Raw genomic sequence first — 12,293 nt, 5'->3', positions numbered from 1 at the left:
CTCTCAGTTTCTTTCTGCTAAAATGAATAAATGTTCCCTCCATCCCCCCCTTGACACCTGAATTGCTTCTGAAGCTGATGCTCATGCTGTATTCCTTAAAAAAAAAAAAATCCTTTCTGTTGAAAATAACATTTATTCTTGGTCTACTTATTGGATTCTCCCTCAGCAACTATCCTCTCACACTTTTTACATTTCACATTGGCCAAAGACTTCCCTATCTTTGCTTTGAGGCTCCTTCATGGCATTTATGACATTATTCTCTCCAATCCACTGCATTTAATCTCAATATTAACATTCTAGCCTAACATTTTTCCTGGTCACACGTAACCAGGTCACAGTATTTTACACAGATAAACTTACAAGCTAAGTGTGATGGATCAAAGGGGTCAAATGAGAAAGACAGGATGTTTTCAGCATAACTTTTCTTCCAAAGTTTGGTGCCTGTGTCTGCATTCCACAGTACAATATAGTTAGGTGGGTGAACTGCAAGCAGCAAATCTCTAGAAGCATCTTGATTCCACAGCCACTGCATGTCTGTCAAAAGAAAAGAAGGAACAATAGTGAAATTCATTTAAAAATAAAGTTGTTCTATTTTAAAACTACTCTTCTTCTACGCCTCATCTTTAATAGAATTAATAGTGGCTTGTTAGCAACAGGATGTTTCTATTTCACCATTCTAAAACCTAAGTTCCTATTATAGCCTGAATTTATGTTTTTAACAATCAGCAACAAACTGGGTTGCACATGTCTACACATATGCACAAAATCCATGTCCTACCTGAAGAAACCACATGTTTTCAGCCACTGAATTTCTATGTGAAACAACCCACTGTACAGAACCACTGCAGAGTTAAAATTAAAAGCACCATACACCATCCCAATTAATATCTGGGAAGACACCATGAGCCATAACACCATCTAAAATTAATATTTGAGATGGTATCAGTGTTGGACCTGGAAACAAATGTCTTCTCCACTTCAAACACTTTTTCAGAGCTGGTAAGTGCTTTTCCCTGGGTTTCACAGGGAAGAAAAGAGGGACAAAAAGCAGCCACGTGTGTCCAAATCTGTTACACTGGAAGTGAACAAAAGGTTTAACTCCTCAGCTGAATGCAAAGTTTGCATCAAATAAAAGGAGAGTGCCTTACACTGATGCACCACTTTTCTCCTCCCTGAAACAGTGAGGAGAAAAGTGTGAGGCTTTTTTCCTGAGGCTCCAGCTGTCATCCCACAAAGCTCTTGCAGATAACCCAGAGAACCAGATCACTCTGGTGCTCAATCTCTGTATTTGCACCACTTTCTACAGCTTGGAGAAAGTCAGAGGCCTCAGAAACACGTGGAAAGGAAGGGAAAAGAAGCTGCTTTTGTTAGAGGTTATTGCTGAATCAAATCAGCGACTGAGGACAACCCAGAATTTTTAATTCTGTTGCTTATTAGCCTTTTTCCTTGCCCTGAAGCTTGGAAAGCCTTCACTGGGTTTGAAAAAATGGACAAATCTCCGAATTTCTCCACCCAAACTCCACCAAATATTCAGTGAATCAGCGTCAGGAGTAAATAAAACCCAACTCATAATGCACACACAAACAAAAAAGTAATAAAACTAATAAAATTAACTGCAGTGACTCACTATCAGACTTACAATATTCTATCTTCTTTCACAGGATTTATAAAACCAGAATAACAAAAAACAAACAACTTATTTTCATAAGCAGGCTTTTATATAATAGGAGTTTAAAAAAAACACCAGGTATAATAAAGCATCATCACAAGTTTTTGAAATAGTTGAAATGCTCAAAAAAACCTTCTCTCTCTGCTTAGATTGCAAATGTATGTTATCATACCAATCTATTTGATCAGAAGTAGCTACATAATGAGCTATCTAAATAACTGTCAAAATATATGTGCCCAATCAAAACCTTTAATTTCTATAAATGTAATGCTGTTAAAGCACTGCACCCCCTCAGATGGTAGCAGCACTCAGGTGCAATTCAAACTGCTCCACAACCCCAACTGAAAAGCAGGAAGATGTACTTGACACTGTAAATGTTATTACTGCAATCAATAACATCCATAAAAGTGGATGCTAACTTTTTGTCTTGGAAAACATCACCATAATGAATTAAATCTCACAACATTCCTCTGGGAGACAGTAAATCTTACATTTCCTCATAAAAAGAGCAAGCAAATATACAGAAGGCTGGCAATGCCAGGAGCGGAATTCACTGTCAGAACAGAGCCCAGTTTATAAAACACAGGTGATGGATTTGTACACAAAATGCTCCATAAAATACCTTCCATAGAAAACCCATCCACTCTCATTACCTTGAATTGGTTTGGAATGCTCCTGTATTTCACAGCGAGCTGTTCCTGTTGCCACATCCCACACAATGATTTTCCCTGTGGCATCAGCAGAAGCCAAACGTAGGGAATACGGGGAGCCAATGTTGTGATGGTAATTTTCTTTAGCCCATTTAACCTGAACACACAGAGGGAAACTGGTCAAAGGAGACAAACCCATACAACACACACACTTCATATTTTTCAGATGGATAAGCAAAGAATAATGAACTCAATAAAAAGCATTGTAATAGTTAATGTCAACAGCACCTGTGTAAAATATCTTTAAGCTTCCATCACTTGTGCAAATAAATTTAAGGTAGGTCCCAACTTAGCTGCATGACTGCATGGCTGATATTCTCCAATTACTTAAATCAACAATCCCTGTTCCTGAAGGTAACTACAGCAACCCAAACATACACCTTATGTATATAAACAGTTCACTCAAATATTTAGAGGAAACTAAGTGGCAATATTTATGGTTCTGTGGGCATCCACAAACCTGTGCCCACTGATTTCCAAACAAATGGAAGTGGAAAAATTATAATCCAATTTTTCTATACGCCCTAAAACATGTCATTTTTGTAATGTGACAAATATAGGTGTATTATGGTACTGGGGAGGAAAGAAGGTTAAGTCTTTCATCTCTGTGTTGTCTCATAGCTAAATAATCAAAAAAAGAAGGTATTATTGACATTTGCTAACTTTTCAGCCCACTGATTTCCACACACCACTTTCTGGTTTGGGATTTCAAGCTTCATGGGCTTGCAAGTTGGCAACACCTGTGAAAACTCCATGTCTTGAAATCTGAAATATTTTGTCTTCAAGTCTTCCCAGATTAAAAGGGCACAGGCAACACTGATTTCTCCCTTATCTTTTTAATATGGAGTTGTTTTGCTACCTGGTTTTAAGGTGAACTTCTGTCACTAGGAGAGACTGAAGACACTGACAGAATAAAGAAACCTTAATGCAAAGCTAATGGGAATTTACTTGCCACAAAAATTCCACTACGTGTGTGCTGTCACACCACCTGAGAGAGAAAGGGGGAGGCCAAACACAGAACTTTTCTAGTTATAAACTCAAAGCATGTTTCTACCTGAAACACAAAGAATTCTAGAGAGACTCTTCTCTACCTACAAATTTCATTTTTGCAATTCCTGCTTCCCTGCTGTTCAAAAAAGAATCACCCATGAGGATATCTGCAATTATTGTAACTGTAAAAACCTACAAAGCCATTTATTCCTCAGGTAAAGACTTATTACTTCAAAGCAAATTCCAAGTCTGGAAGACATCATTTCTCAGGGGAGGAGTTGTCACCAAGTTATGAACAACAAAAAGGAGATCTTTACTAACCAGAGCCCACATGGTGCTCTCACAACATAAATCTCGTTTCTCTCTGCTCCAACAAGGTCCAACACAGGACCTGACCCTCTGCTAAAACAAATTATTTTCTTATGATATTGGTCACTGCCTGTCTACCCTGACTTCAAAATACAGCAGCATCAGTCAGAAACAGCAACCAGAGGTGACTTTTTAATGTTCACAGTCTACCTCATCTCATTTATAATGCCTTATTATCTCTGTTTATCAATACATCAAAAAGGATACAAATGTAATGTCAATCCTCTCATTCTAGTGACAGATCAAACCCTTTCTCTTGTAATTAGATTTTCCTCTGCAGAAGCACGCTTTCAAGTACTCTTCCTAAAGGTAAAATCAGATATAATCCACTCTGTACAAGGCCATCAGTCTCCCACAAACACCTTTTGTACAGATGGGCAACTAACACAGATCAGCTCTCAGTGAATCCATTAACTATTCCAGACACAGTTATGACAACCAAAGGCCAGGAAGTATTTAAAGTAAACCAGTAAAATGCACTGCAGAAGGATTATGAACCAATTGTTTTATTCTTTGCTTTTTAAATTACAGATGTGATGTGTGTTTTGACATTTTTCAGCACTGAAGCACAGGTTCTTGAGGAGAAGATCCCTGGAACACTGAGTTTGCTGGTGTGAGCCTCTGCTACAAAGAGTTTGTCAGACATACACTGCAGACTTCTGTCAGATCCCCTCCAGCTTATTTACACTCTTAGCACTTATAAACTCTTAAAAAATATTAGGAATTGAAGAAAAATTTCTTAGAGGTGTAAAGGTATCTGCAGTGATCATGACCTCATAATAATTTCCTATATAATGCCTATTTCTTAAAGTAGAAGGGAATTTCTTTTCATTCTTCCACCTCGTGAATTAGTCATTTTCTTACAGCATGTTTCTGTTCCTAGAGCTTCAGGAAGTGGTTTTGAAAAATTATCTTAAAAATTAATGGACTTCAGTATTTGGTTTCCTACTGAAATGGTGTTACTCCTCAATGCCAGTGAATGTAACCAAAACACATTAAGATGCATGGATAAAAAAAAACTAACTGTGCTACAATTTATTATCTAAGTCTCAAAAAATGACATAAAGGATCTGCTTTGAAACCTAACCCTTATAACTTCCTTTTTTTGCCAGTCAATTAAAAATTCTTTCTAATCAAGCAAAACTAATTCCTGAACTTTACAAGCATTTTTAAAAGCTACAGTGTCATTATCTGTACGACTCTTGGCCAAGACTTTGTATGGACCTGTATCAGTTTTGCCCTACCCAAAATTTTCACTCAGGATTTGAGCAGTCCATTTATTATTATTCAAAAGCTCACTTGACTGGACTCTGTAGCACAAAAATATATATTATACCATATAAAGATATGCAAACAACATCAACTACTGAATATCCTGAAATTTCAAAGCCACTCACCAAAAAATTGGCAAATCTTTTTCTGCAGACTAAACTACTTTAGTGTGCAGAAAGAAATCATCATAACATGATACCTCAGAAGTCAGTAAATTACCAAACCTAAAGACAAAATAATTGTGTTTAATTTTAAAATACCAGAGTGGCCATGTCTGATACAGTACTAGTGTATCTATATGGAAATAGATATTAAAGAAAATTCCGTGTGGGAAAAAACAGTGTGTTTGCAGAAGGCACATTCAACCTTTTACTACCAAAAAAACCCCACCAAAATCCCCCTATCTAAGGACCTGTTATTCTTCATACATTACTGACTGCCTTCTAAAACAGCACTTGTGCCAAGGACTGTTAAACACTATGTGTGCCAGCCAAACATCCCTCTAAACCCCAGCTGAATCTGTCATTGCCCACAATCAAAGAAATGATGTATCAAAGACATACATCCTGTTCCACACTTGACTCAAACTCTGCAATTTCAAGTCAAGGACCTTCAAAGGAAAGTTCAGGTGCCCTATACTTGAACTTAAATTTTAGCCAGTTTATATCACTAAAATAAATGTTCAGTTTTGTCTGCTACTGTTCCTGTTCTCTAGGTAGGAACAGAAAAAAAAAGCTTAAAAGTAATTTTCTAGACAAATGGTGCACTTCCCACCATAGGGAAGATCAGAAAGGGCATCAACAAAGAGCTTCATGTGATATATTTGGAATGTCCATTTGAAATTCTCTCACGTTAAAAGCTTTCCTAAAAACATTTCTGTGTTCTGTAACGCTAATAAATTTTTCTTGATATTCAAAAACCTCTATATATTCTATAAAGATATGCCACCAACCTCAGCTCAAATTTCAGCATGTATGGTTTGACTCAGCTGTAACAGAGTTCTTGTAAAATAGGGGTATTTTACAACACATTTTATCTGAAAATCGAGTCCAGTATCATGTCAAGTATTTACAGTGACTTAGAAAAATAATATATACACCAGAATCAAGTAATATACCTTAAAACATGCACATCTCACCTTGACAACACTAGCTTTGTGTCTTTCCAGAACTTGTAAAGTCTGAGCAGTATTGGCATCCACTATCAGCACAAGGGAATGACATCCATATGCAATCAAACCTTGCCAGCCCCTGGAAAAGCACATATCATCATCAACAAGCAAAAAACAACAAAAGCTCTGCAAATCAAGTACAAGACTTTTTTTTTGCTGAGTTGGATGTATGCTACTGGACACAATATTTTATGTTTAGCAACTGGTAAATACCATTTAATAACATAAAAGCACTATAAAATGTCACTGCATGTCTGCTGAACCACTTGCTGACAGAACCCTCAGCCACCACAAAGCATCTCTTTGTGCCCATCTGCAAAAATCCTCTTCTGTAAATTTAAGACTTTGCACAGGAATTCATGAAGAGCATTCCCAAATTTTACATGTAAGAACACAGGTGAGAAATATATTTGCCACTATATAATTAATTGCATTTCTTTTATTCATTCATTTATTCTGAGACTAAAAAGTAGCATGTAAAACATTTATTACAGTAACAGCAAAAATCTGGCCTGTATGACTTCAGAAGTTTATCACAGAATCAGAGAATGGTTTGAGCTGGAAGGGACCCTGAAGACCATCTCATTCCACTCCCTGCCATGGACACCTTCCACTGTCCCAGGTTGCTCCAAGCCCCATCCAACCTGGCCTTGGACACTTCCAGGGGTGGGGCAGCCACAGCTTCTCGGGGCAACCTGTGCCAGGGCCTCCCCACTCACACAGGGAAGAATTTCTTCTAATATCTAATCCAATCCTACTTCCTTTCTGTTTAAAGGCACTCCCCCTTGTCCTGTTTTTGTACAAAGTCCCTCTCCAGCTCTCCCGCAGGCTCCCTTCAGGTAACCAATGACACCTACGAGCTTTGGTGAACACCAGGCAACTGGCAACAGTCAAAGCAGAAAAAGTTTCAAACTAAGCACTTCTGAGTACTTTGATGTTCACTGCTTTGCAAGCTGACGAACCTAAACGCTACAGTTTTAAACCATGCCTTGGTCCAGCTCATTCATTTTGGCTGCCTGGCGTTCAGCAGTGTTGGGGCAATGAATTACAGCCCAGCTGAGCGAACTCACTGCTCAGAGCAATGAATACAAGAGTACAGGTACTGGCTTTGTACACCAAGTCTCGAAGGCAACAGGAACAGAAACCAGAATAAGCTGCTCTGATCTCTACAGTTCACCACACCGGCAAGATCTCCGCCCAGAGAAGGGAATCACAGAGCGGTCTGCGTTAGAAGGTACCTTGAAGATCATCTCGTTCCACCCCCCTGCCATGGGCAGGGACACCTTCCACTAGCCCAGGTTACTCCAAACCTCGGCCTTGGACACTTCCAGAGATGGGGCATCCACAACTTCCCTGGGCAACCTGTGCCAGGGCCTGCCCACCCTCAAAGGGAAGAATTTCTTCCTAATATCTAATCTAAACCTTCTCTCTTTCAATCCGAACCCGGGAAGGCCTGGGCCGTGCTCGCCCATGGCTCTGTTCTTGCACAGCGCTGGACACCAGCAGCTCCCCGGGCTCCTGCCTGCGGCCTCTCCCGGGGATCCACCGCTATCCCCGCGCTCCAGCCGCCAGCGGGGGCCGCGGGGCTGCGCGGACAGCCCGGGGCCGGGGGACAGCGGGCGGGGGCAGTGCCGGGGCAGAGCCCGACCCGCGGCTGAGGCGAAGGGCCGGGACCCCCCTCCCGCGCGCCCGCGGCCCCTCACCAGTCCGCAGCCCCCCGGTTGGGCGCGCTGAGGGCGCCCGTCAGGGTCCGCGCCGGCAGCTTGATGTTGACGGTGAAGCGCTGCATGGCGAGCCCCGGCAGCGCCGAGCCCGGCGGGGAGCGGAGCCCGGCGGGGCGACCCCAGCCCCGGCTGCCGCTGCTGAGCAGCCCCTGCCCGGCCCCGCCCCGCAGGAAGCGCCGCCTCGGCTCCGCCGCCGCTCCGACCTCCGCCGGGGCCCCGCAGCTCGGGAACGGCCGTTCCGGGGCCGCCACCACCCCCTGCCCCGGCCGGGCTGTTTGTGTGAGGTGTATGAGGTGCCTGGGGGGTGTGGGGGGTGTGGTTCCAGCCCACCCACCCCGGTTACAGAATCACAGCATAATTAGGGTTGGAAGGCACCTCCGCAGATCGCCCAGTCCGACTCCCCTGCCAAGGCAGGGTGGCCTGGAGCAGGTGACACAGGAATACGGGCTGTTGGAATGTCTCCAGAGAGGGAGACTCCACGACCTCCCTGGGCAGCTGTTCCAGCGCTCTGCCACCCTCACCCTAAAGTTCTTCCTCGTGTTGAGGTGGATGTTCCAGCGCTCTGCCACCCTCACCCTAAAGTTCTTCCTCGTGTTGAGGTGGAACTTCTTGTGTTGTAGTTTGTGGTCGTTGCTCCTCGTCCTGTCACAGGGCACCACCAAAAAGAGCCTGACCCCATCCTCTTGGCACCTGCCTTTGAGATATTTATGTGCATTAATGAGATCCCTTCTCAGTCTTCTTTTCTCTAAATTAAGCTCTGTAGCAGTCTCTCCTCATAACAGCGATGCTCCAGACCCCTCATCATCTTTGTGGCCTCTGCTGGACCCCCTCCAGCAGCTCCTTTTCTTTCTTGTACTGAACAGCCCCAAACTGGACACAGCAGGGACACCCCAGAACAGCCCCCGGGGTGGGGGACAGGGTGCTGTGTTGGTTGTACATCACACGGATGGGAAGGGAAAGGCTCCGTGGGGATGCCAGAGCCCCTGTGAGCCTTGGCCGAGCAGCTCCAGGGACAGCTGTGCACCCGAGACACCTCAGCAGGAACAGGGTTCCCCGTCCCATCTCCAGGTGCTTGGACAGTGAAGGTTGTCCTCATCGGTACTCATTGTATTGCAGCACCACAAGGCACCAAGCCCTACCTAAGCAACCTGTCCTCCAGCTGTCCCCAAGCTGTCACTAGTGCCAGGAAAAGCCACCTGGGATAACACATCCCTGAGCAAGAACACTGAGCATTTGCACTGGGCACAGCAGGCTGTAGAGCATTGAGGTTGGACTCGGTGATCTGAGAGGCCTTTTCCAACCTAATTGATTCTGTAAGGCTTCCAAAATAGTTTTCTGTACCACAGCATTAATAAGATGACCAGGATCACGCAGCTCCAGGCGTGTTATTTAACATGCGTGTACTGTTGGGGGGGTTCTCTTCAAAATAATAATGATTGTTTGCTTGTTATATTTCATAGAGAAAAAGATGCCACTAGATGGCCAAAGATGGCAAGAATGTAATGCCAGCCACACATTTTTACCATGCCGCACTGTCACTTTGTCACAGAAGATTCGGTAATGCTGATCCTCTTTTCTCCTCATTCTAATCACAGTTGAATTTGTGCGAATGGGAACTCAAGAAACAACCTGCAGCTGACACCTTTTCCAGCTCTCTTCTAAAGAAAGCTGCTCTTGAGACACAATAGATTGCTCAGTACCATTTTTCGGGTCACTTTAACATTGGAACTAATTTCTCAAAACCGTCTCATCCCAAAAGATCTCTCTTTACTCTTAACATTGAAAATTCACTGTTTGGAGAAGTAAAGGGCTTTTTTGTTCCCTTTCCTTTGTTATCTTTTCAGAAACATGATCTACACCTCCAGAGATCAACTTTGTGAAAGCCCAAGCAGGCACCATCTTCATTAATTTTAGTTATTTTTTGCTAATTGTGTGTTTTTATTCAGTGTCCTTGGCCAACCTGCTGCTGCTGCTCATATTTTTGGAGGATTTTGAGATCTTGCTTTGTTGGATTGGGGTTTTTTTTGAGAATGGTCCTTTGAAACTTTCATTGCACAATAGAACCAGAGGATCTTCTCAACAGTTTTCTGTCCATTTTCTTGACATCAGAAAAACAAGAGATACATGAAATGCTTAAAAGATATAGATACTTCAGGTAGCTGAAGATAAAGACAGATACCAGAAAAAAAGGGGGGAGGGGAAGACGAAATGAGGGCTGTGTCACCAAATTTGCTGAAAAATTAAGAATTTAAGATTGGTTTTCAGGCTCAGACAGCGGGGTGAAGATAAGGGGTGTAAACCAGACAGATACAGACTGAAGATTCATCAGAGGGATGGAGAGGACATGAGGAAGAATGCAAAATACATCAAAGCACTTAGTCCTCTCACTCATCTGTAAATACAGTGATAAATTTTTGGCTGTTGCATGAAAAATAAATATTACGCTTACAGCTGCTTAATTATGTAGTCAGTAATGTCATTAAACCCATGAAAACCTCTGGGACTAGCAGATGTCCAAGATATGAAACCCAGTGGGAGAGACTTCATTCCAGACAGCTTGAGCTCCAATGGTCCTGAGAAAGTACACATGGAGAATAAAGTTGTGGGTGATCATGTAAAAAACATGTTAATAATCTAGCTTTTGGCTCATGACTGTAAATAATTTTTCTGTGAGTTTGAACAAGAAGTGGAACCAAAATAGAGAGATGTCTCCCTCTTTTAGGTTTCTTTTTTACATAGTGATTATTACAGGAATAATCCTGTGAAAGCTTCTGGGACCTCTTTAATTTCCATGGCCTGAAGTCAGAGCTCCAGGAGCTCCTGGGATCCACTGGTGAACCACCACATTCTGGGCCTGTGCAGTGTTGCATTCCATTATACAAACCCCAGTTTGAAATCAGGGTGTATAACCAATTCATACATTGCTATGGGCCATGGTTATATTTGCAAAGGGAGGTGTATCTAAAGTAAAGATTCATTTAATCCCAGTCTAACTTTAAAATCCTAATAGGGATCTTTAAATTCCATGTTGTATTTTCAGAAAAAAAATTAAATAAGTGGATTTGATGAAAGAGCTTCTATTTCTGAGACTTCAGAGTTCTGCTAAAATTAACATAAAAATAAAATCAATATATGAATTTCAGAGTGTGGAATATTTAGCACCTAGAACTGTATCAGCTTGATGCAAAACCAGATGGCTTTAATCAAAGACTCAAATACTTGTTTCCCTTCCCAAATGTTTTCAACTCAAAAGTTTAAAATTATCCAGAAACTCTCCTCCAAGTGAGCATAATCCAGTTCCACTTAACTTGCTGGTCATGTAAATTTAAACTCTCAGAGGTGGTGGAGCAAACTATGAAGAGAGATCTGATGATTTGCCTGCAGGCTCATTTTGTTTTGAACAAGTGTCACCAAAAGAAATCCCTCTCAAGTGGTCTGCTGTTCTGTTTTTCTTTTTTTCTGAAAATATTTTCCTTAGCCCTAAGCATTTCTCTCTTTTCTAAGGGTCCAAAAAAGATGATGAAACTTAGAAGAAATTAATGTTTAATTCACATGTTAGACTTACTTTCTATGGTGCCAGTTTTGTGCCGTTGCTTTCTGATTCCATCCATGACCGCTTGAACACAATCAGTGAGAGGCTCTGGCCCTTTTATTTCTTTATGGTCCTTTCCATAAATATTTCCTCTGATGATCCTTTACCTCCCTCCCTGAAATACATGAGTGTAACTGAGTTCACGGCTGCATTAGATTTGCAGCCTGCCATTGTTAAAGAGAATTTTCATCGAATTTAACCCATTGGGTTGCAGGTGTGATTTCAGGGAACCTCATTTAGGAGTCATTTGATGCTCCAGGAGTTGGAACCATATAGTGTAATGATGCTGGGCCAAATACTGGGGTGGCTTAATCCTCTGAATGAGGGATGAAATAAATCATACAAGCTTTAAAACTTTTGCAAAGAAAAGAGGGGATTATTCTGTTACCCAGGCAACATCTCTTCCAAGTACTGATGCCATGAAATAATTAACTAATAATCTTGAACAGGTAAATTACTGCTGCATCAACCTTGACTGACATAATAGTTTGTCAAATACCTTGAAACAGAAGTGTTGAGAGGCTTTACATGACCCTACAGTGTGTTTTTGCAGCCCAGAAAGCCAAATGTGTCCTGGGCTGCATCAAAAGCAGGTCAAGGAATGTGATTCTCCCCCTCTACTCCACTTCTGCGAGACCCCACCTGCAGTGGTGCATCCAACTCTGGGATCTCCAACACAAAAAGAACATGGAACTGTTGGAGAGAGTCCAGAGATGTTCACAAAGATGATCACAGGGCTGGAGCACCTCTGCTGTGAACACAGGCTGAGAGAGCTGTGGTTGTTCAGCCTGAGGAA

At 42.0% G+C, this 12,293-nt stretch overlaps 1 protein-coding gene across 2 annotated transcripts in view; it reads right to left on the bottom strand.

The window, feature by feature from the left end:
- Positions 1-8,077, bottom strand: part of WDR11 (WD repeat domain 11) — a 40,091-nt gene extending 32,014 nt beyond the window's left edge. The window contains exons 1-4 of one of the 2 annotated variants that reach the window (XM_032695152.1): positions 7,885-8,077; positions 6,149-6,260; positions 2,323-2,476; positions 361-534 (exon numbers count right to left, since the gene is read on the bottom strand). In XM_032695152.1, coding sequence (XP_032551043.1) covers positions 361-534; positions 2,323-2,476; positions 6,149-6,260; positions 7,885-7,970 — 526 coding nt within the window. In that variant the 5' untranslated portion in view covers positions 7,971-8,077. The remainder of the gene's footprint in view (positions 1-360; positions 535-2,322; positions 2,477-6,148; positions 6,261-7,884) is intronic. The other variant, XM_032695153.1, reaches the window with a different exon arrangement.
- Positions 8,078-12,293: the final 4,216 nt, after the last annotated feature.

This window comes from Chiroxiphia lanceolata, chromosome 8, assembly GCF_009829145.1.
Source record: "Chiroxiphia lanceolata isolate bChiLan1 chromosome 8, bChiLan1.pri, whole genome shotgun sequence".
Taxonomy (NCBI): domain Eukaryota; kingdom Metazoa; phylum Chordata; class Aves; order Passeriformes; family Pipridae; genus Chiroxiphia; species Chiroxiphia lanceolata.
Note: the sequence above shows the minus strand (reverse complement) of the source record. Positions and strands in the feature narration are given on the sequence as shown.